At 47.4% G+C, this 25,349-nt stretch overlaps 1 protein-coding gene across 33 annotated transcripts in view; it reads left to right on the top strand.

Annotated features, from left to right (window-relative positions):
- The window catches only part of Ablim1 (actin-binding LIM protein 1), a 282,612-nt gene that overhangs the window by 166,811 nt on the left and 90,452 nt on the right, over positions 1-25,349 (top strand). For 32 of the 33 annotated variants that reach the window (NM_001362445.1, NM_001362446.1, NM_001290813.2 and 29 more), the window contains exons 5-6: positions 13,826-13,952; positions 15,579-15,672. In NM_001362445.1, the coding sequence (NP_001349374.1) occupies positions 13,826-13,952; positions 15,579-15,672 (221 nt within the window). Of the gene's footprint in view, positions 1-13,524; positions 13,685-13,825; positions 13,953-15,578; positions 15,673-25,349 lie in introns of those variants that run through there. The other variant, XM_017318183.1, reaches the window with a different exon arrangement.

Below are 25,349 nucleotides of genomic sequence, written 5' to 3'. Positions count from 1 at the left end.
ATTTTAGAACTGCCTTTAATCATTAGTGCTTATGTATATACATCACGGAGCCAAATTTTATTTCCTCCTTTGCTTCCATGGAATAAAATCCCACTTCACTGCGACTGTTTCATCCAAAAACATTTTTATTTTCAAGAAGTTTGTATCTATTTGGACAAGTACCGAAAGGTATTGAGAGACTGTGTGGGCTTCTGTGAAGGAGAGCTCTTCTGTCTAGATACGGACATGCAAGGTCCCCAGGTAGAGCAGACCCACGGACACTGGAGTAAGGGGAATGTTCAGCCATGTGCTGAACGCCCTTGGCACAGAATTAGAAAACATTTGGTTGCTATTTGTAGTTCTCCAAGAATTGCCTTGACTTCAAAACTATTCTGCTATGACAGCCATTCCTATCTTTAAAAAAAAAAAGAGGCTTTTTATCCTTGGCAAGAGGCTTCCTAAAAAGAGAGCCTGCCTTCCTCTTAGTGTGAAACTCTCCCTCCATAATGTTCACAGCCTCTGTGATCTAAACCAGAGAGCTAAGGTCCCCTCTCAGCTTGTAGCTGGAGCTTCTGAGGCACTGCAGATTCGGTGGCCGATTTTTCATAATCACTGAGTAGGAAGAAGAGACCACAGGAGGTTGGCAGAGACGAGGGGAGGGAGAAGGAAGCCTCAGACAGGCAATAAAATCGTCGAAAAGAGTCTGTCTTGGTGCTTACTGAACAAAGAGGCAGCATTTCTGCCTGGCTGGCCTGTGGCTGGCCTCTGTCGTTCTGACCTCAGTGCTTCTCAGTGTCTGTGTGCATGTGTACATGTATGTGCACATGTACATGTGTGTACATGTGCACATAGAAGCTAGAGGACAGCCCCAGCTGCTGTTTCTTAGGTGCTGTCCCACTTGTTTTTTGAGACCGAGTCTCTCGCTGGTCTAAAGTTCACCAGGTAGCCGTGATTGTGAGCACTCTGTAAGTGCACGCTGTCATGCCCAGACTCTCTGACTTGGACTCAGGTCTTGATGCTTACAAAGCAAGCATTTTACCAGCTGAGCTACGTCCCCAGCTCCTTCAATGCTTCTTTCCACCTTAAAAGCATCCTGACCCTTAGTTCTGATTTATTTTTGCTTCGAGCAGGCCAGGAATGCTACTTTATTGCAAATTAGTTACAAGCCTTTGCCTGTTCACAAACAGAGGTGGTAGTTAATGGAACTGTAGGGCGGTGGCAACATTGTAGTTAAATTCTTTCACTAGCAAATTCCTGACTTTTAAAAGTCTGATGGACAGAAGATTAAGTCCTGTCTGCTAAGCTTCCCACCACTCCATCCTCCAGCACCTACTAGCAGATAAGAGACTGGATTCCCATGGGTCGAAGAGCCTTGCGGCGGGGGAAGGGGGTGTTGTATGACAACCCAGTGTCTAGGGGGCAGGTTCAGAGGAACATTTCCTCTGCAGCTCCTGTCTATCTCAGGCATTCAGGTGGGAGTGACTGCTGTCTACACTCAGCCTTTCTGCCTCAGAGGCTGTCTGACTGGAGTCTAGCTATGCGTGGGCTTGGTGGGTGAGCATAAGAAACGCCCACACAAATGTATCCATCCTGCCTTTCTGTTTCTCGCCTCTACTCAGGCCTCTCTGAATACAGATGTAACATCTGTATTCTGCTTGAATTGGAACTCTCACAGGTATCAGGCCATGCTCCGATTAGACAGAGCTCACTGAACTGGGTTCCCATAAAGTTGTGTGCTTGCCTTCCAGGGGAGGGAGACACTCTCCGTTATTTTACTTTTCTCATTGGTGCAACAATTTTTCCCAGTTGCAAGGTACTTATCTTTATCTCTGAGAACATGTGGAGGTTGGGAGGCAATTGTCTGCTGCAGCACCCAAGGAATTCTTACCTGGGCAGCCCCTGGCTCTGCTGCCCACTAGCAGCCACTACCTGCCCATCCCCCACTGTCCTTTCACTAGAAGGACTGAAAATAGGGACTTTACTGCAAAATTTAATAAAGAAGTGTATCCACTCCTGGTTGGTTATAATTTAACATCCTCATGACAAGTCAATGTGTAGGTGACAATTTCTGAATTTTGTCCCCATTTTGTAAAGTTGCCTTTTCTCATCAGCTGTTTATGACAGGTGCCTTGCCCAGTCACATGATACTGACTAGCAACAAATAACCAGCAGAGAGGTGGCCTAGTGATCACAATGCACACAGACATGAAGACCTGAGTTCAGATCCCCAGAGCCCATGTAAAAAGCTGGGAGTGGCCACACACATGTGCCTGTAACCCTAGTGCCAGGAGAAAGAGCAGCAAAGACAGAGTGGCTGGGGTTTACTGGCTGTCAGCCAAGGCTCGGTTCAGTGAGAGACCCTGTCTCAAGGGTATAAAGCAGAGTCTGGCCTCCACTTGTGTGCATGGTCACATGAATCCACACATGTGCATACACACCACACATACACATGTATGCACACATGAATGGACCATACATACCACACACCCATTTATGCACACATATACATATGCATGTGTACACACCACATATACATGCATGCACTCATGCACATACATGTACATACCACATACACATATACATGTACATATACCACACATATGTAACACACATGAATGCATTCATACACACACTTGCACACACCACACATACCACACACATACATATGCATGTGCACACACTCATACACATGCACAGACACAGGCACACATAAGCACACACACACACATGCACACGCACATGCATGTGCACACTCCAGCATCCAATAATGTGAGTATCTTCCTTGTGCCTGGGTTTGAAACCTGGTCCTGCCTCCTCCTTGCCACATAGCATCATGTATACCGTTTGATGTCTCAGACTCCAGTCCTTCATCAGCAAATTGGAAAACAGCGCCTCCAAGGGTCTGGAAGATTCAGTGACACACTGCCTGGGAAGACAGTGTGCATCAGAAAGCAGAGCAGGGCACCTGAACAGAGAAAAGCCTTTGTAGGTCAGTGTCCTACAAAGGAAACTTGGGATGGGTCCCAGTCCAGGGAGGTCTTGAGAGGCACCCTTGTGTTTCTAAGGGTTACTTTCACCCAAGACATTGACTGGATGAAAACACTGTTCTAGAAAGGTCAAGGTGGTAATGGTGATGTTGAAATTCAAAGTCAACTATACTAAGTTAGAAACCAGGGCCAGGGACACAGTGGCTATTGTGGTTACAGGTCATGCCTATGACAAAAGGTGATTGGAATGAATAATGGGCGTGGTGAAGAGAGATATGGGAAGACATCATTTAGCCAATCAACCATTTCACTGAGCACCTACTAAGCTCTAGGTCCTGGCCTAGGTTCCACTTAAAGTCTTTACTACATATCAACATAGCACATTGCTGGGATGTAAAACCATGGGAGTTTAAGGACACAGTGGGTTGTGTTTTAACTCTTGCCATGTATACCTGCTTCTCCCAAGGTAACATTGAGAAAAAACCCTTGTCATGCCTGCTTAGGCAAGGTCTACTGCAGTAAATTCTCAACAGATAATCTAGAAATTGAACTTATATAGCCTTTCCTCTATAAAAACTAATTCCAGTCTTCACCTTATTTATTTCTATCTTTTAAACATATGTGGATGAATGGATGTGTTTGTGTGGTGTGTATATGCATGTATGTGTGTGTGTGTGTGTGTGTGTGTGTGTGTGTGTGTGTGTGTGTGTATGTGTGTGTGTGTGTGTATATATATGTATGTGTGTGTATTTGTGTGTGATGTATGTGCATCTGTATGTATATGGTATATGCATGTCTATGTGTGTGTATGTGTGTGTGTGTATGTGTGTGTGTGTGTACAGGAGTGTGAATGGAAGCCAGAGGATGATATCGGGAGTCGTCTTTATCACTTTCTATCTTTACCCTTGAAACCAGGTATCTTAGTTTCTTTTCTTTTTGCTGCAATAAAACATCCTAACAAAAGTAACTTAAGGGAGAAAGGCCCACAATTCCAGGTTACAGTCCATCATAGCAGGGGAATCATAGGGGCAGGAGCTTGAAGGAGCAGTCATACCATACTCATAATCAGAAACAGAACAAAGAATACTTGGTAGGGTTTTATTCCCTTTCTCCTTTTTTATATAGGCCAGGATCCCTTGCCTAGGGTTAGGGCCGCCCACAGTGGACAGGCTCCTCCCAGACATACCTAGAGATCCTATTTCTTATGATTCTAACTTTTGTCAGGTTGACAGTTAATACTGACTATATTATACAGGGTCTGTGCCTGAACTTGGAGGCATGCTGGTGGTGAACAAGCTCCAGCAATCCTCCTGTCCTTCCATTGGCTGAGAGAGGGAGAGAGAAAGGGATAATTGAGACAGACATCGAGAGATCGCTTTGTGGGGAATGGGCATGCTGGAGGGATTAGTTTAAAAGTGCTTTCAGAGCTCTGACATGGTGGTCTTTAATAACAACACTTGGGAGGTAAAGGCAGGCAGGTCTCTGAGTTCGAGGCCAGCCTGGCCTACGTAGTTCCAGGACAGCCATGGCTACACACACACACACACACACACACACACACACACACACACACACACAAACCCTGTCTTGCCCTTGTTCTGACTCCAGCCATGAATGGTAAGAGGACTGTCAGTTACCCTTCACATTCTCTTTGGAGGAGAGGGAGAGAGCTGGTTCTTGCCAAGGAAGCCTGCCTCTGAGAAGCTGGTGTGGAAATCAAGTGTGATTTCCTTCTTGGCAAAAGCCCAGGTATCTGCCCGGCCACAGCCGGTTATGGCCTTTTACCAGGTTGAAGTCTGCAATGGAATCAGGTAGACCTTCTGAGTCTGATGATGATTCCACTGGAGGAAGTTCATGCAGAATAAAACTTACCATTCTGAAGTAAACATTTTGGTGGCTTTGATACATCTGTAAGCTGCACGACTGCCTCTCGGAATATTCTCAACTCCCTAAAAGAAAACTTTGTTTCCATAAGTAGCTGTTTCTCATCTTGCTCGCTCTCTAGCCTGTCAGCCCCTGATCTGCTGCTCTCTTCGTGGATCTGCGTGGCCTGGATGACTCCTCTAACTCCGATCTCGGTCTTTGGTTTCTGGCTTCTTCATTTGATGCCGTGCTTGCCAGATTCATCCAGGCTGTAGCATTTATCTGTATTTCATTTCTTTTCACGGTTAGATAGTATTCCATGATGGAGCTCAATCATGTTCTGAACGTCCATTTGTCTGTTAATTGACTGTTTGTCATTTCTGGTTTTAGTTATTCTAAACGTGTACGTACAAATATTTGAAATTTTTTCTTTTACATCTTGGTATATGGACTATTCCAAGTCTACAAAGACCTGGCTGCCAACTTTAAAGTTTCTCCAGGAAATTACCTTCCCCTGGTATTCTTTTTTTTTTTAAAGATTTATTTATTATTATATGTAAGTACACTGTAGCTGTCTTCAGACACACCAGAAGAGGGAGTCAGATCTCGTTAGGGATGGTTGTGAGCCACCACGTGGTTGCTGGGATTTGAACTCAGGACCTTCGGAAGAGCAGTCAGGTGCTCTTACCTGCTGAGCCATCTCACCAGCCCCTTCCCCTGGTATTCTTAATAAGTCCTGCATGACCCAGGCATCGTTGAATATTCTCAGGTGATAGCAAGTAGTGGAGTTCCCTTGGAGTGGCCTTTGTCCATCTCTCGATTACTCCCTCTCTGAGTTTTTGGTCCTTCTGTTTTTTTTTTCCACCCAGAGCAGAAACCCTTGTTGGTAGCTTGAACAAAATAATTTTTGTAGCTCTTGCTTAGATTTCTTTAGTTATAAGCATCATGCTGTACAGTATTAGCCATAGGATTCCTGCTTGAGAAAATCTGTGTATGTGTGTGAGGGGAGTACATATTCATGTCTGTGAGGACATGTACGGGGGGGGGGGGGTGCATGTTCATGTGTGTGAGGACAAGCATGTGTGGGGGTGCATGTACACGTGTATGAAGACATGTGCATGCATGTTGGAGGGTGCCTGTTCATGGGTGTGAGAACGGTCGTGTGTGTGTGTGTGTGTGTGTGTGTGCATACATGTAGAGCCATAAATCAGCCTTTGGTGTTACCCCTCAGGATAATGCACCTTGGCTTTTGAGGTAGAATCTCTTACTGGGTAGGATGTAACAAGGGGACTTTTCTGACCACTGAACTTGGGGCATCTACTTCTGTGTGCCTCCCTAGTACTTGGGTCCTTAGCTACTAAGGCATCCCCCAATGGATTCCTAAACGAATGGAGAGGGAAGGACTCTGGGTCTTGTGACTACTAAGAACCACACCCAAGAGCAGTTAAAGGGGAGAGTCACCTTGAGAATCGGCGGCGTGTTCCTTGTGGCAGGCTGTGAACCCTGGCTTAAGGGATTTGACTTGGAAGCTTGACAGGCACACTTGGTACCCATTTATGAGAACTCCAACCAAAGAAAGTACAACTCTGTAAGCATCTGTCATGGGAAGAAAGATGGGCTGGCATGCCTCTGCCAGTTCCATCTTTGAGGACTTAGCTGGTGGCGGCTGCCAGGGCTGCCCTCGGCTGCCCTGAGAAAGCTGACAGAGTGCTGCTGTCATGGGTCACAGAAGTGGGTTTGCTGCGCTGTATTGTTTTCCAAAGACAACAAGAAGCTCCACTTAAAATAGCCAGTCAGAGGCTGCTCGGGCTTGTGCTGTTTACAACATGGCGATCAAGAGAGAGCAGAGGGAACAGCTGACCTCAGCAGGGGCCAATTACGGAAGATCTTGTTCAAGGTTACATACTTGGGCAGCATATAAGCTTTTCAAAATCATCCTGGGTCATTTTTAGCTTCTGGGATTAAATGATTAATAGCACTGAGACCCCTTTTTTTTATAGAGAGGGGGTACACAGAACCTACATGGACAATATGTTTCCCTTATCCAGTTATGAATCTTCTGATATCATGGTGCTTTTCTGTCTTATGGCAGCGATGTCTATAAGTTTAAAACTACTTAAGCAAGAAGACCCAAGTTCAGCTTCCAGCACCCGTACTGGGCAGCACACAACCATTTATAATTCCAGCTCCAGGGGATCTGACACCCTCTGACCTCTGTGGGCACCTGCATACACACACACACACACACACACACACACACACACACACACACACACAGAGGTGGGTGGAGAGGGAGAGGGAGAGGGAAAGGGAGAGAGAGAGAAAGAGGCTGTAGAAATAACCCTGTACAGTGCTTAGCCTAACAAATGTGTAGCTTTGCGTTTCGTGTAGTGCCCTGTCTTTATTTGTTCCATTTTGTATGTGTCTGAGACTGGGCCTTGCTCTGTGGCCCAGGCTGTCCTGGAACTCTGGGATTCCCAGGTAAATCTTCCAGCTTGTACCTCTCCAGCTGTGGATTACAGGCAGCACCACCATGCCTGACTCTTCCTTTGCTTATGTTGACCCTGTACCCATGGCATTTGCTAAGACATTCTAAAAGGAAACTGTGGACTCACCGGTTTAAATAAGCAACATGGACTGGGACCAGCCCTTAATTGTTAGCTCACAGGTGTCTAATTTAGGACCTGGCAGTATCCTGTAGCCTGGATGAAAATGAAGGTCAGCTTCCAAGAATAATCCAGCAATGCCCACTTGACAAATGATGGTAGAGACTTTTTTGGTCAAGGAAGTATTTTCAAATACCTTAAGGATGTTGAAACTCTGGACCAGCTTTCACACTCACAGAGACACACACACACACACACACACAGACACAGACACACAGACAGACACACACACAGACACACAGACAGACAGACAGACACACACACACACACACACACACACACACAAGGAAAATCTGGATCATTTTAATCTGTGGGTCTCCAAGTAAGGACCTATGTTAGTTTGTTGTACTGCTGTGATAAACACTCAGATAAAAGCCATCTGAGGCGAGAAGGTTTGCTGCACCTTCCAGACTAGACGCCATGTTCAGGGAAGCGAGAACAGGAGCCTGGAGGCTGGAACTGAAGCAGAGACCATGGCCGGGTACTGCCTAGTGGCTGGCTCTCCATGGCTTGCCCAGTCTGTTCTCTTATACACCCTAGGCCCACCCATGCAAGGATGGCACTGCCCACAGTAGGCCAGGCCCTTCCACATCCATCACTAACCAGAGAAATGTCCCACAGGCTTGCCCACAAGCCCACCCGAGGGAGGCATTTTCTCAGCAGACGCTCCCTAGCTGATGTCAAGTTAACCAAAAACCTACCTGCTCAGAACCTCTGAAGGCCCGTTTAGAAGCCTTAGTGCTTAGTGGTTACAATGATGAGAGCAGGTGACTTGACACTAGGGCTTAGGAGGCACCATAACTAATGGGAGCTGGCTATCCCATACACAGCGGGCAGTCACTTAGCACCCCCAGTGGCTGTTCTCTGGCTAAGTGTTAAAGATCGTAATCCAAAAGCACCTGACCCTAACATAATATCCTGTCTGTCTGTCTGTCTCCGTCTCCCCCCTCCCCCGACACACACTCACACACACACACACACACTCACACACACACACACACACACACACAGAGAGAGAGAGAGAGAGAGAGAGAAGGCTGGCAAGTCTGAGCTCTGTTGAACAGTTCACTCTATTAAAAACTTAAAACCTCATGTTAGCCAAGCCTTGGAACTTAAATTTTGTATTCCCCCCCGCCCCTGAAACCCCTTACCTTGAGTTCCTGCCAAGGATGATGTACTTCTATAAACAGTCTATTAATAGTATACTTGGTAGGGTCTCCTAAATCTTAATTTTCCAATAATAGCAACTTCTATCTGGCCATAAATTTACTTGATAATTTTGTTTATGAAAAATACTATTTGGTGTATGAAAAATACTCTAGGTGTCTATAAAGTAGCAGGTCTGGAACCGTGGGGATGCCGGAACCATGGGGATGCTGGGACCGTGGGGATGCTGGGACGGTGGGGATGCTGGGACGGTGGGGATGCCGGAACCATGGGGATGCCGGAACCATGGGGATGGGTAGTAACTTGGTTGCCCGTGCTTCTCCCATTATGGCTTCATGCACTCATCCTCCTTTTCCAGAGAAACATCTCAGCAGACCCACACATCCTTCCCGAGAGCCATATGTCTCCTTCATCAACTTAAATCCTTCTGAAGTGCAGGTGTTTGGGGTCCTTTGCCAAAAAGATTGAAGGCAAGCAGGCAGGGTTCCCACTGTTAAAGGCTGTTACTGCCTTTGAAGAAAATGGTATAAAAACGGAGCCAGGTGTGGGCTTGGGCCTCAATTTAACTTGTCTGTGAACAGCCAGATCCCCACTTAGTGTCCCCACTCGTGGTGTCAGGAGAGAGGCCCTGAGGCTCACCTGTCCAGGGCTGGGCCTCGGGGTTGTGTTCTGCCTGGTCATTGTTTTTCCTTTGGCGAGTTACCAGCAGACCTTACATCCCCGGTGCCACTCCATAGTCCCCTATTTCTGACTTGGAGAATCATCCCAGCTACCACGCACCAACTTTCTATATTTACCAGCAGCTGCTTCAGAGATGTGGAAACAATTTTCTCAACCACTGAGAAGACACGAAGCTGGCAAGTAGGAGATGCTGTCCTTCATGGAAGAGCCTCGTTGGCCTGAGCAGAGGGAAGGGAGCGACCAGTAGGAACCTCTCTCTCACTGCCCCTTGTCCAGCTCCACTGCCTGATGTCAGGCTATGGCTTTGTCCAGAGAACAGGGGTTTTTGCTGTAGAGTGTACCAGAATACTCAAGCCAGCTGGTGTGGGGTGATAGTATCTTACCTAAGAGACTGAAGGCCTCTTGAGCTTCCCACTCATTCTTGCTCACTGGCTGGGCTCAGGCACCTGGGTCACCTGCTATGTTTTAGGGGAGGCACACTGGGCAGGGCATGCTGGGTCCCAGTGTTTTAGACATCACCTGTGAGAGAGTCCCCAGACTCAAAGAACTGAAGGCTACATGGCCGGCTACATGTCTGCACAGCCCCCGGCAGGGGATCAAAATGTTCCCTCCCCATCCCCCACCCCCAGGCTGTGTAGTAACTTCTTTCCCGGCTCTGTGACGCGTGGGCATCAGGGGCCAGGAGAGAGCAAGCTCGAGCTGAGATGAAGAAGCCCAGGGTTTAGTCTTAGCTCTGCTCCCTAACCAAGGAAGGAGAGAGGCCATTGGGTAGCTCACCTCTACCAGGTCTTGTGTTGTGCACAACCTTGGGATGCATCATAGCAGGTGGCATTATTGTCAGTAGCTCACACATGATGGGCTTCCTGCAGTGAACCACAGGCAACTCTGACAGCCTCCCTAAGTCCAGCCATCTCCATCTTTGAAATTTATTTTGCAACAACAACCAAAAAGAAAAACAAAACAAAACAAAACAAAACAAACAAAACAAAAATCCTTATTTGTCTTTCTTCAAACCATTGCTGCCACCTAGTGGTAATTATTAGAAACAATGGAAATTTTCAGTTCAACTTGAATTAAAGTTCCTTTTTTTTTTTTTTTTTTTTTTTTTTTTTTTTTTTTTTTTTTTTTTGAGGAAAGGACTTAAGAGGAAAAAAAAAATCAGAGTTTTCCAGGGTTTGGGGGAAGGAGGGCTGAGTAGGTAGAACTCAGTGTGTTCAACTCAGAGTGCTGAAGTTCTCCTGCTATTCAGCGTGATACTATAATCCCTGACGCCACTTTAAACCTTCCAAACACTAATCAGCTGTGGGTGTCAGCAAGGCTCCGGTGGTCGATATCAAGAGTGGCGGAGGCTGAGCATGTGGGAAGTGGGAAATCTCTGCACTCTCGATTTTCCTGTGAACTTAGAACTTAGAGTATATTCCTTTTTAAGATGGACCGCTATAGAGTGCGGTAGGTGTGGATGTACATATATGTGTGCACGTGTGTGAGTTTGTATATGTGTGTGTGTGTGTACACAGAGGTCAATGTTGGGTGTCTTCCTCTATAGCTCTCAAATACAGTTTTGAGACCAGATCTCTAGCAGAGCCAGGAGCTTACCAATTGGATGGACTGGCTGGCCAGCAAGTCCCTGGGATCTGTCTGTCTGTCTGTCTCTTTCCCTGTCCCCCTAGCCAGGGTTATAGATGGACACTTCCCACACTGGCCTTTTGTAAGGGTTGTTCTGACCCAATGCTAGCATGGCAGGCATGCTGATCAAGACATCTCCACAGCCCCGACTGCTTTTTAAAACTGCCCATTAGCCTTACCCTCCCTCCGTACTGTGGCCTTTCCATTTGAAGACTGTGATTTAAAGGGCGTGCTGTGGCTTTCCATAGAACATTGCCACACGTAAGATTTAAATATTTATGATGACATATCGGGCATTTGAGAAAACATCTATTATTAACTTTAGGACTGTCTTTTCTCACAGCTTAGAATGGCCCATACAAATTCTTATCCAGTGGCTAGCGAGATGGCTCAGGATTAGAACCACATAAGGATCTTGCAAAGGACTCAGGTTTGGTTCTCAGTACCTGTATGAGGAACTCCAGGTCCAGGGGATACCATGGGCCCCACATGTACCTGTACATACATGGTACACATAAACTCAGCTAGGTACTCACATGCACAGAAGTAAAACAAAAATCTCTAAATAAGGACATTCTCACCCTACTACTCAGAACTTATATTTTTAACTCTTTGGATACATATTTTTGATTTTTCACATTCTAGTGGTTTTAAAAAAAAATCAAACAACTGGATCATGTGAAGAGACAGATAAAGCCCTCCTCCACAGGGGGCCGGTTTCTTAAGGGTTTCTTCTGGGTTTCTCCAGAAACATTCTATTCTGGGAGGAGAACACCAGTGTTCTTTTTAAAGTACATTTAGTTAGAACGCACACACACACGGTGGGGGGGGGGGGTTGTTGCAAATGTATTTCTACAGTAAAATTTTGGGCATGAGTTGTTGGGTCTAAAGCCAAGTTAACAGCTGCTGACCAAGATGCCCAAGAACAAAAGAAACAGGCTATGTTAAGATGCTGAGGCAGAGAGGAGCCACAGCCATCTCTGGATGGATTTTCAGAGTGTGTTCAAGGTTGAGGTTTGTGCTGGGTCACTCCAGCGGGACAGGTTGGTGACTCAGGTCTGGTACGAGAAGAGAAGCTGGTCTAGAAGTGCCCTTTCCAAAGAGACAGTTACAAATGTGGCCAGAAGAGGGGGCTGTCCTGTCACTTTGTACGTGGGACACTGTGTCTGTCTTAGTCTAAACATGGCCGCTGAGTGGCCTTGCCTGGATGCTGCTCTTTTCTGTTAGCCTTGTTTGTTAGGGCGCAGTGGCCACTGCCGGCTGGTGGCGTTTGCTCTTGTTTCCTCAGACACAGGGATTTTGAATGGTTGTAGGGTTGATGTTAATTTCAGTGAACTCCCCGCTTTTATGTGTCTCTGCGTTAACACACATGTATTCTGCTTCCCTGACCCCATGGCGTGTGCTATAATCCACATGATCTCAGCACCTTTAGAAACAGCAAGTATTACTCAAGGGCTACTTTGACAGGCAAAATCGTGGTGCAGGACCAGGCCAGCTAACTCCGGCGTCCATAGTCTGCTACATTGTGATGGTCAGCATTGATTGACAGCTTGACAGGATCTAGAACCCACAGGAAGACACAACTCTGGGCATGACTATGAGGGACTCTCTAGATTGGGTTGACAAAGGTGTGAAGACCCTCCCTAGTTCGTCGCCTGGGTCCCTAAGTAACATAAGAAGTCAGTGAGCTGAGCCTCCATCTCTCTCTGCCCCCTGACTGCCATGCAGTGTGACCAGTTACCACACCCTCAGGTGTGGGGAGCGGGTGTGGCGGCAGTCCCAAAGGCGCCAGGGACTGCAGCTAAGTCATATGACTTGCACCTGACTTCCTCATATAAGACACAAACATCTTGAGTGCTGCGCAGGTGTACCAGGATTCAGGTGAATCCAATTTGGTGGAGATTTGCCCCTGCTGCACTGATTAGCTGAAGCTGCGTGCCTGGCGAGGGGGCGTGGCCTGCTGTGCGTGGATGGGAACTGAGAGTATATAAGAGTGAGAGGCCCGGGTTAGAGGGAGGATTATTATTCGAGAGAGGATTACTATTAGTGGGGGAGATATAAAAACAAGGGAGATATAAAAACAAGGGAGATATAAACAGGGGAGATATAAACAAGGGAGATATATAAACAAGGGAGATATAAACAGGGGAGATATATGGAGAAAGAAGAAACAGGACTGAATAAACGTGTGCAGAAGGATCCTGTAGCAGCGTCGTTCTTCCTGGCCTGTTGAGCGCGCGCAAGACTCAGGATTAAGCCTTGCTCTTGTGAGCTGCCATTTCCTGGGCTTCTTGTCACAGCACCGAGAGAAGTAACTAACACTCGTGCCTTCCAGGAATCTGTCAAGGACAGATGAAAGCTAAGGAATTAAGTCATTTAACCAATAGTGGAAAGGCTGGCTTGGGTAGATAAGGAAGTAGAATTTCATTACAGATTTGAGAATGACGGACAGTGCTCCTAAAACCACCCACAGAGATGAGGGGGGAGGGGCTCCCAGTACGTGTGCTTATCGGCTTCACATGTGTCCTCAATTAAATAAAAGCCTGCGAGTGCTTGCTTAACGTCCTAGCCAAGATGCCATAATTAAATAGTCTCTAGGCCAACTGGACCCCAAAGGGTGCCTAACTCCTGAGGAGCCAGCTAGGAGATGAAGGACATTCATCATCTGCTGAGATCCACTGAGGTCTGAGCAGCTGCCTGGCCACGTGAGGACAGGTCCTGAGGGATTTAGTGGAGAAGATCTTATATAGGGAAATGAGACCTTAGTCAAGAGCCGCACCGTGGGTCCCGGGGACCGCTCCTCCTCAGGTTTTTCCAGGGAAATGGCAGTAACCGTGGGCTGCTGCTCTCTTCCAGACTGCGCCGGCTGTGGAAGGGACATTAAGAACGGACAGGCGCTGCTAGCTCTGGACAAGCAGTGGCATTTGGGCTGCTTCAAGTGCAAGTCCTGTGGGAAGGTCCTCACCGGCGAGTACATCAGCAAGTAAGTCTGGGTCAGAAGGGCTGGGGTACCGGCTCTGCAGAAAGGCTGGGGTACCCGCTCTGCTTTCCAGGGTCGCCCCCCTCCCTCGAGCATGCCAGAGCACATTCATTCCGTCTTGCATCAGTATGAACAATTTGCCATAACATTTATTGAAATAGCTTCATTGTTCCACTTTTGCCATGCCGTGGCTGCTGTAAACTTAATGGCCTATTAACGGTGCCCCAATCTAATAATTAACAAAGCAGTATACCCGACTGTGTAATCAGTTAAGCACCTCGCCATGTCTCCTTTGCTATTTCTGGTTTTTTTATGTGATGCTAACGTAGTTTTCTTCTCTGGGGCTTTAGACATCCCCGCAAAACACATGTTATCTAGGTACCAAGCCTGGCAAGACCAGAGCCACCAAATAGCCTGTCAGGGTGAAGGTTCATGTTGCAGTCAGAGAGCGCTGGTAGAGGATTAACCAGTATTATACAAATCTGTGAAGGCTGGGTGGGCTTTTCTTTTGTTTTTGTTTTTTTTAAATGTGCTCTGGTCATGAGGAGGAATCTGCTGCTCTATATCTTTTCATGGCTTTTGAAATTTTCCCCAACTAGGGATGAGGAAGTGGCTTGATGAGAGAGCTTAGACCCCAGAGTGCACAAGGCCTGCGTTGGGTCTCCAAGAGGACTGGAGATGTCATTCAGTTGGTAGAGTGCTTGCCTGGCTTGCATGGCAGCCTGTGTGCTAATTCTGTATGAAAGTGGGTGTAGAAATTGCCTGTTCTGGTGGCCTTGGGCTCTTCAAGAGTTGGAGGCCAGCTTGGCTACATAGGACCCTGCCTCAAAGGTCAAAAACCAAAACAGGAAACACAAAACCTACCCAGATGGTATTAAATCACTCACTGAAACATAGTGGATGAATTTAATTTCACAGATCCATGAAATGATTGAAAAGGAAGCTCAGCTCCCACTGCCCCAAAACTAGGGTTTGCTTCTAAGTGGGTCTGGGGTCAAACTGAAACGCCCCTGTGAGGGACTAAAGAGCTCTACAGGTGACTGTGATGAGCAGCTTAAAGGACAACGTGAGTGTTTGTCTGGCTTTTAAGTGGCACTGAGGTCTGCCAGTAATAGGCAGAGTGGACCCTCAGACTTGCTTTCCAATTGTTCCGAGTAGTAACACTCAGGAAATGGCAGCTTTGCCACACTGTGAGACGAATGCGGCTGCTGAGCTGAGCCATGTCCTAAACCCTCAGAGCCAGAGGGACCTGAGCTGAGGAGGTGACATTTGAGGTGGTGGGAGGCTCTGGTGGGCCTTTGATTCTGAGAAGATGGTGTGTGAAGGGAGGTAAGATACTCTGGGCCTCTCAGACTGGCTCATCTGGGCTGCCAGGAGAAGAATATTGGGGCCCGTGCTCCTTAATTCTGTGACAACCAAGGAAGTGGGCACAGTAACCATTTGGTGGTTTGTTGGGTTTTTTTTCTCTGTCTGGCTTGGAGAACAACCACTTGCTCTCTGGCCTGTGGTTTTGTATGGTCAGGTCGCTGGGTCTGTGTAAAGATGGATTCTACTCTTGTTCTGTGGGAAGGGCTTCAGCAAAGTGGCTTTGGTGTCTTCCCAAGGCCTGAATGTAGCTTTGTCTTTCAGGGATGGCTCCCCATACTGTGAGAAAGACTACCAGGGGCTCTTTGGGGTGAAGTGTGAAGCCTGTCACCAGTTTATCACAGGAAAAGTCCTGGAGGTAAGTGCAGACCACCACTGTTTGCCTGTGAGCCCTCATCCTGTGTGTCTCCTCCTGAGGAGGAAGGAGAGTAGCCATGGGTGACTGTCTGAGAGGACTCGTGTGTTGTACTTACCTTTCTTCCAAAGGCCAAGGGGAACTTGGAATGATAGAGAAAAGAACAGACCTCCCTCCCTGGGAGTTAAGCAGGCATTTTTTTTTAAGAGTAAGAATATGATGTCAGACCCTGTGTGTACATCTGTGTTTGCACATGTGTGCTATCTGTGGAGACCTCAGAAGCTCAGAGTCTGAGAAAGGAAGGGAGGGTGCGAGGTGAAGGTTTTGACTTCTCTGCCCTTAGAAAGCCACATCCGCTGTGACTCAGAGAACCCTGTGACCGAGCTGAAGGAAGCCTGTCAAATTCAGGTGTGACTGCTTCCAGCCGGAGCTTTGTACCTGCCTCTGCCAGCACCTGCCTCTGGGCCTAGCTAACACCTCTTTGATGAGAGAGGCTGCAGCGAGGAATTCTGGGATCAAAGTTCAGAGAAAACCCTGTTTCTCACAGAGCTTTGGGGGCTCATCAAGCTGGAGGGGAAAGTCACAGTTCACACACACACACACACACACACACACACACACACACCTTCCTGTCCGTAGGGCAGAGAGAATGTGCAGAGCCAGGGAACCTGGCAGCTTCAGCCTGCTGATCTACCAAGCCATCATGTGGGTCCCTCGGGTGCTGATTCCATACAGCCAGTAGAGTATGTTTTAGAGACATGGGCTGTCTATCGTGGGAGTCCCTATGGTGTTTCTGGCCACTCTGGGGGGATATCACAACAAAGGTTAAGAGTAATCTCCCCGAATCCCACTACAAGTTCTTCCCACCAAACATCAAGGGGTCACCACCACTAACTGTCCTGAGGAGATGAGGATGAGACTCTTGTCAAGTACGGTCACCCAACAGTCTGAGGGAGAACGCTCTGATAAAGAGGACCACGTGGCGAGGACACAGGACACACAAGGAAAGAAGCACGTTGTGGGGTACCGAGCAGGAGAAGTGGAGGAGGACTCCTCCAGGGTCACACTCAGAAGTCTGAGTTTTGTGGAGAGAACTGAGGAGGACGTAGGCTCTATAGCTGTGGAATCACAGGATGGAGTCAGTGTTCTGTGGAAAGAATAAATGGGAGTCTTCAAACACCTGTGCACACACACACCCCACCCACCACTGACGGCAGAGGGAGGAGGAAGCGGCTCAGTCATGCCCCAGTAGATGTCGGGAAGCAGTGATAACCTGCTACACCACAGATGCACCATAAGTGAAAGATGGCAGGCAGGAAGTGTGGTGGTCAGACCACCCAGACATGGAGCCCATCACCAAAGGCCTAGTGATTAGAAACAGAAAGCAGGCTGCTGTTTGCTAAGGGCTGGGGAGAAAACAGTAGTGACTGTTTCTGGGAGAGTTTCCATGACACAAATGCAAAGGCTTCCCAGCAATGAGATAGGAGAGGTAGTTATGTGGCCTTGGTAGTTCGCTGGGTGCCTCCAGCTTGTTGGTTCTAAGGTGCTGCACTTTAGACTACATGAATTTTGCCTTGAATCTAAAATTTAAAAACCAAGAAGGGTGTGAGGGTATAGTAAGGAAAAGAGGCAGGAAGATGTGGAACTTGGTACCCAAGTTTTTAAGGTCCTGTGTTCAAATCAACCTTTTTTTAATTTTTTTAGTCAACACATGGAAATGTGTTCCCCAAAAACATTGGGAGGGAAAAAGCCTGTCTGTTTTTGCATGCGTGTTTACATTCACTTCAACAGCTACAGGAAGGAATCTATAAAATATAGTTGCAATCTAGAACATGCCATTTTGGAGACATGCTGGCCCCTTGTGTTTTCTCTCTCAGGCTGGAGTCACAGAGGCTTCAAGGACCTGGTCCCACATTGACCTCAGGTGGCAGGGAAGGTCTGAAGAGCTGAGGGCTTGGAGACATTCCATACAGAGCCTCCGACATCAGTCAGCCCGGGAGTGGTTTGCACTTTCAGCTTAGATGAGAGGTCCGCCCATCAGACTCTGTCCTCCTCAGATGGGTGTGTGACCCAGAAAAATGTTCTGCAGGGGCTAGCACAAGACATGTGACTGCTAGTGACTCAGCTGGGCTTGGTCACCAGGAGAAAGCAGGACCAGTCTCCATGCCCCACCTCCCCCAAGCTTGGGGAACCATTCTCGGTGTAGCTTTGCCATCAATACTCCAAACCCTGTCTTTTTGTCTTAAATTCATTGTATCAGTATATCAGTGGTTTTATTTTCTGCATGGGTTGCAACAGTGATGGCTTAAAACAGTTTATTCTCTCATTTTTAGAGTCTAGACATTTATAACAGTGTATCATCAGGGCCATTGTTCTCTCAAACACTGGGGGAATTTTTTCTTGGTGATCTCCAGCTTCCCGGCATGCATCACTCCAGGTGAACCACCTCCTCTGCCAGCTACCTTTCCACCCTTCTCCTAAAAGGGCACTTATCATTCTATATAAGGCCATGCCCATCACTCAAATCGTCTCTTCAAGACCCTTGCCTTAATTACATCTCTGAATACCATTTCCAAATATATTAGTGTTTCCAGCTGCAAAGACTTGCTGTGGAAGTAGCTTTTGTTCATCCGATTCTAGAAACCGCAGCGACTGCCTAATGTGGAAAGATTGTAAATATTGGAGCAGAGCTGAAGCCACTGTATATAATTCTCCTAAAGGTGCTACCATATATATACCCAAGGGGGCTTTCAACAGAGAAGGGTCCCAAACAGCCTGTCCAGGTATAGCTGAGTCTCTTGTTGTTTGTCTAACATTTCCTGGAGAACCTCGGCTTCCTTGGGGCTGCGTCTTTCTCTCACAGACACAAAGTATGCGTGTAGCTTTCAGAACAACATCCTGCGCTAGCTTCTGCCGGTTCTCTTTTGAGTTCTTTAGCATTGTCCTGAGACAGGACACAGGTATCTCAGGCTAACCTTGAACTTGCTGTGTGACTGAGGATGACCTTGAATCGTTAATGTTCCCACTTCCATCTCCCGAATGGTGGGTTTGCAGGGGTGGACCAGGATGCCTGCTGTATGTAGGGCTGGGGTTGTGCGTGCCAGACAAGCATCGTATCAACTGAGCATACCATATCCCTACCCCACCCCACCTCCAGAGTTGTAGTGCTCACACATTTCTTCAGCCTGATGGGATAAGCAGAGACCAAGTAGTTTAGAGAAAGGTGACAGGGAACCTAGAGATGGACTCTTGGCTCTGGAACGCACCCACTGGGTGACCTCGGACACGTCTCTCCACATTCTTAGCCCATCTCTCCTTTCATTAATGGAATCATTCAAAGTATGTGCGTAAACCCAAGGCTAGGGTGCTGGCCTCCCAGTGCCCTGCCCAGCATGGGAGCTTTCCACGGCTGTTCTCTGCATCTCAGGGGTCAGAGCCCGAGGCTCGTTCTGACTGGCCTGTCCTGCCCAGGCGCGTGGTGCAGACACCCATGACACGCTTCTCTTTATTGCCACTTACTTCCTGTTGTCTTTACAACAGTGACATTGTCTTTGGGGACCATCTTGTTGTAAATGGTGTGTCTTTAAAGATGTTTGCCGGGCCTGTGAGATGGCTCATCTGGTAAAGGGGTCTGAGGCTAAGTCCGATGGCCTGAGACCCATGGGATCTACAGAGTAAAGGGAGAGACTTGCACGTTGTGTGCATACTGGGGCCCTCACACACGCATGCCCTCCCAGCACACACACACACACACACACACACACACACACACACACACGAATACAATGTAACTGTTTTCTTCAAGTATTTACTAATTGACCTATAAGTCCAAATTCTGAAGATTGTTACTGAGGCTGGCTTGCTTCTTAATTTAAGAGGCCAGGAGCAAATTAGAGTGGAATATTAGGGTTTGTTGATCACCTCCTACCTCTAGTGCCTACTTTGAACTATCTTTAGAATCAGCCCCTCCTGTTTCTTCTTCCCACCCCTCCCCCTCTCCCCACCCCGACTCTGGGAGCTGCAAGGTGACTCAGGTCAGTCATTGGTGCTAGTGGGCTTGGGACTTCCTTTCCTACAAATCTCCCATTTCTTTGGTGGATGCCCCCAAGACCCTTTCCCCAGATGCTGAAAGCCATCTGTGTGAAGAAGGGGCAGCTGTCAATCATTTTGTGAGATCAGCGGGTGAACTGTAAATGAAGTCTGAAGAGCAGAGGGAAGGGGCCTGTCCCGCGTGTCCTCCCTCAGTTCGGGGCTCCCTCATCTCTCCTGTTCTCTAACACCACCCCTGCCACCCCACCACCACAGGGAGCCTCTGGGGCATGGCTCACTCTCTCACTTAAAACAAGTGGCCCCAGCCATTGTCCCCTCTGCCTAAGTGCCTTCCCTAAGGAGGCACCTGCAGGCTGCTACCTCCTGGGGATGGCGTGCGGACATTCTTCTGTCCTTTCTAGAAGGAGCCAGACAGGAGCTGTGTCCTGGTTCTCACCACAGGGGTGGGAAGCAATCTCGCTGTTCTTGCTTAGGTCATGCAGGCTTTCCTGGTTCTCCTCCCACCAGCCAACACCTGCAGGCTGAATCTGGTCTTTCCAGAATGTGCGGTGATGCCTGTTTTCTTGGGGTACCACTGGGGACTGTGTGCTACCGAAGGACCCAGCCCTTTTGAGACTCCATTAGAGCCCCACCCCTCCGCCACCCATGTAAACCTCTAGACCCTGTCCTGTCTTGCCGGTTAACTTGGATGGGACTTGTGCTTGCTTCCAAACCCCTCCTGCTCAACTCCTGGCTTGTGGGAAATAGGATCACAACGGGCTTCAGTCAAATCCTTTCTCGGGATTCTCCAAGGGATTAAAAACCAGTAGTGTTGTTCTGTCTGGCCTTTTAACTGATTAAAAACCTGCTTTTTCACAAAGCATGGGACTCAGGGGACAGATGCACACTCAGTCACATTAGAAAGTGAAGGCACTGTCCCATCCTTTGAGGCGCAGAGATTTTAGACAGGTTTGGTCTTGTTTTGGACTAGCCTGTCAGCTTCAGAGAGAAACATAAGTTATTCTATAGCATTTACTCAACAGGTCTGGTTGTCATCTTCAAAGACATGATTTGCAAAAAAACACCCTTCCTTCCTGGGTCTGTGTGTGTGTCATCCCGGGCAGAGCCGGAGTGACAGCCTTCACTGGGGCAAAAGACATCCCTGCCTACTCCGTTCTGCCATCTTGTCTTCACACCAATTTGGGTTTTTTCTGGGTTTAAATATTTTTGAGAATTGGGGAAGGGAAAAGGATCAAGTCCCTCTGTTGAGTTGGTAAGCTGTTCTGTGCCCCAGGGAACAGTGAGCTACCGCAGTGTCCTGACTTTATGGAACATTTCTTAACATTTGCAAGTGCACTCAGAACTGTTCAATTCACACTGCAGGCCTTGTAAAGTGGTCCAGGCCTTCACCACTGACCTCCGTTAGAGAAGAAGCCACCAAGTGCTGCGGGATCTGGAGCTAATTAGCAGCAGACTGAAATTAGAAAACAGGTCTCTCGACTCTCAGAAGGGGGACACGTGGGAGCCCTCACACATTCTCTCACAGCCATCCACAGTCAGATAACTGGCCGTGAGATGTAGCTGGCTGAGGGAGCTGAGTTTAAGGCTCCTGACAGAGAAGGCATCCCGTTAGTCCTGCCACACCTGTGCTGGAGACAGACGTTTGCTCGTTCATTGCTTTCTTGTTTTTGTCAGCATAAAAGGCCACTGAAGACCTTGTCTCTAGTCGGCTGCTTTTCTGCAGAGTCAGACTTCAGGGTATCTTGACTTCGTTAATCAGCAGTAGGCTACCAGAACACCCAGCACGGCCCTCAGAGAACACTGAAGAGAAATAATTTGTCTCCAGCTCAAAGGCTCAGCCTCCTCACAGAGCTCTGGCCCGGGATTCTTCCCAGAGCCACAGATATTCTAGAAGGTCTTGTGAGGCAAGATGGAACTAGAGATACTTGTCATGGTTCCTCACTCCAGACTATCGATGGGTCACTAGAGCTGGAGAAGTGGCTTCCAATTTTTGTTCTGTTTTGGAGATGGGGTGGGGGGTGGGGTCTTGCTATGTTGCACAAGATGGATTTAAACTGCTGAACTCAGCTACAGGAATAGGTGAGACTATAGGAGGACATTATACTACCACGTCTGGCTTGAAATGGTTCCATTGTAGACAAGTTAAGCAAATGGTGGTATATCCACATAATGGAATATTACTTGGCTGTGTAAAAGGATGAAATACCGGTTCATGTTACATCATGGATAACACTTGAAAACACTGAAAAAAAAAAGAAAAGAAGCAAGTCACAAAAGATCATGGGTCATATGCTTCTGATTGCATAAACTATATAGGTTAGGCAAGTGTATATAGATTAGGAGGTGAAAGTAAATTAATGGTTTCCAGGGACTGGGAGGAGGAGATGGGGTGAGTGATAATGGGCGTTTTGGATCAGGAAGAATAAATACATCCCAGAATTAGACAATGGTGTCAGTTGCACAATTTTGCTGATATATTACAAAATGCTGATGTGTGTACTTTAATAATGTGAATTACAATACCTAATTTGCATCTCAACTTGAATGCATACATATGCATGTGCAAACAAACACACCTGCTCCCTTTGCAGAGACGAGGGTGACAGCTGGGATCCTCTTATCCTATGTCTATAAAGGACTGGAATTTTTTTTTATTACATCTTTTCCTCAATTACATTTCCAATGCTATCCCAAAAGTCCCCCATACCCTTTCCCCCACAGGACTGGAATTTTTAAGGACAAAAAAAGAAACACACACATAGACGTATATACATACCACACATGCATATACATACATGTACACATACATAAACACACATGCACACACACACACCCTAGCATGATATGAAGCTGTCATAGCTGCCTGTGTTCTACCTCTCTCCTCTCTGCCATCCTGAGAGGCCTGAGAGCAGAGAGGCAGGAAAGAAGGAGGTGGTTAATTATCATGCTTATAGTCTTTACCATCATAATATCATCATCTTCTTCTCCTCCTCCTCCTCTTTCTTCTCCTCTTTTTTCTCCTTCTTCTCCTTCTTTTCCTTCTCATCCTCTTCCTCCTCCTCCTCCTCGTCGTCTTCTTCTTCTTCTTCATCCTCATCATCGTTGTCATCTTCATCACCATCTTTGCTTGTAGCCCAGACAGGCTTGAACTTTCTGTCATCCACACTGGGTTCTTTGTCACTGTAGAAGTAAAACCTCCGTCACTTCCTGGGGCCACTGGTTGCCACAACTTGCAACTGGGCCCTTGATCCTAGAGGGTGAGTCTATCAATGTAAAGTCTTGGATGAAAGTGACCTTGAGTTTAAATTCAACCCAAATTTAGTTTAAATTTAACCCTGTGATGTATTAGCTGTAACACTCTGTTTGCAAAGAATAACCTCACCTCTCCCATTCTTAACAGTGGGAATTGACCCACTTGGAGTATGAAGAAATGGCTTCAGGAAGATATGCCCTACCCCATCCCTCCACCCCCAACTCCCCATCTCCTGCGGCCACCCCTAACCCCATCCTCACCCTCACCCCCCATCTCCACCTCCTGCCTCCACCCTCACCCCTGCCCCCACCCCACCCCCACCTTTACCCCCGCCCTCACCCTTACCTTTTTATTCCTGCCCTCACCCTATCTCACGTGACTCTATTTCTCTCTGGCATTTACTCTGGTGGAAGTGTGTTGCCAGAGGAACCAGAGACTGTTCACAGCAGTAAAGACTGATATTTATGGAAAACTCACCCCATTTCCTGTCAGAACAAATGGAGGCGCTTCCTTATCCGGAAATGACAGTTTGAAAAGAATTTGTATTTATCTTGAGTTGAAAAGATGTTTTGTTTTTGAGGGTGATTTTTTTAACTTCAGAGAGTTAAGTCAATTGGAAATTTTCCTTACCTTTCCTTGATTTTAAACATATGATTTTATTTTTTATTGTTGTGGAAACAATGTATTATTTTCTTATCTGAATCAATCAGGTTTTAAACTTAAGAACTGTTACTTAAAAATATTTTCTATGCCTGCATGTTGACAAACTCTTTGAATCCCAGTACTTTGGACAGAGAAGCAGGCAGCTCTCTGAGTCCAAGGCCAGCCTGGTGTACGTAAAGGGTTCTAGGAGCCAGGGCTACATAGAAGACTCTCAAAATGGGGAGGGAGGGGAGACTGGAGAGATGGCTCTGCAGTTATGAGCACTAGCTGCTCTTCCAGAAGACCCTGATTTGATTAATATACCTGCATAGTGTCTGTAACTCCAGTCCCCACGAGAGGGGAGGCTCTTTTCTGGTCTCCGCAGGCAGGCATTGCATGTATGTGGTACACAGACATCTATGCAGACAAAAACACCCATACACATAAAAGTAAAACTTTAAAACTTAGATACATACAAACATCATTAGGACTAACACTGTTCGGGTGAGCTGAACTGTGAGGTTCAACAGGACCCCTCCTCTTTTGGAAAGAGTACCTATCCCCATGAATCCACATGGTCGAGGATGGCTGGACATCCATGCCTGGCCACTCCCAGCCTGTTTCCTCTGCTGGGCATCCTGACTGCAGCAGCCCCCTCCCATGCTTCAGAGCTTCAGCTCCACCTTGGCCTTGTGTATTTGTACACTTCACCTCTTTGCATAAGTGTGTAAATTTGTGAAAATTGCACCATGTGAAGCTCATTAGGAAGGCTTCCTGACTCCAGGAGTGGTAGAAGCATTTGGTACACGCACATACACGCGCGCACGCACACACACACACACACACACACACACACACACACAGACTGGCTTCCTCTCCTCTCCTGCACTAGCAGGCCCCTCCCACTCTGTTTTACACCCGATTGTGCTGGCTTCCTGGACCTAGTGGCTTCCTGCCTCGTGAAGGCCATTGTGCCAGTTCCAGCAGATGGGCCTGGTTGTATAGGCTGCCAGCTTAGCCAGGGGGAGACGGGTTAGGGCTGTAGCTCTTCAAGCTCAGAGGGAATGAACTGACACAGGGATCTCTCCCGCTAAAGGCAGACTTTGGAACAGGCTTGCAAATTGCCCATAAACTCTGTAACCAGGGTAAGGCTGTGTGAATCTCAGAAGTAGAAGCAGAAAATAGACTCTGGGGACTTGGTGTCTGTCACTCACTGGTGAGGTAAGAGGAAGAGGAAGGTGATGTGTGACCACACACTGCAGCAGTTGATCCCGTTGGCTGCACTTGATCAACCCTTAGGAGTTAAATGAGGGGTGCTAGGAAATACTTCTGATAGGCATAAATCAGATCCGGGTGGGTGAGCTGTCTGAGACAGTGCCTGGCATCCTGGGCCTCCAGGAGTGTTTCTGTTGTTAATTTGTTGATAGATTGTTTCCATTTCTTGTGCTTAAAAAGGAAGGAACCGATTCTGTAAAGCCCAATAGCTTTAACTAGCCGGAGTGATGGAATGAGGCCGGCAAATCTGTGATGGTTTAAAATGCACCAGTAACGGCTGGGCAGTGCAGCACTGACTGGCTGTGCACGTCTTTGATCTCAGCACTCTTGAGGCAGGGACAGGCAGGTTTCTACGCAGTCAAGGTTATCCTGATCTGTAAAACAGGACAGCACAGCCGGGGCTACACAGAGAAGCCCTGTCTCAAAAAACAAAACAAAACAAAACAAACCAACCCCAACA

The sequence above is a fragment of the Mus musculus genome, chromosome 19 (genome assembly GCF_000001635.26).
Source record: "Mus musculus strain C57BL/6J chromosome 19, GRCm38.p6 C57BL/6J".
Taxonomy (NCBI): Eukaryota; Metazoa; Chordata; class Mammalia; order Rodentia; family Muridae; genus Mus; species Mus musculus.
The sequence above is the reverse complement of the archived record's forward strand: the minus strand, read 5'-3'. Positions and strand labels throughout refer to the sequence as shown.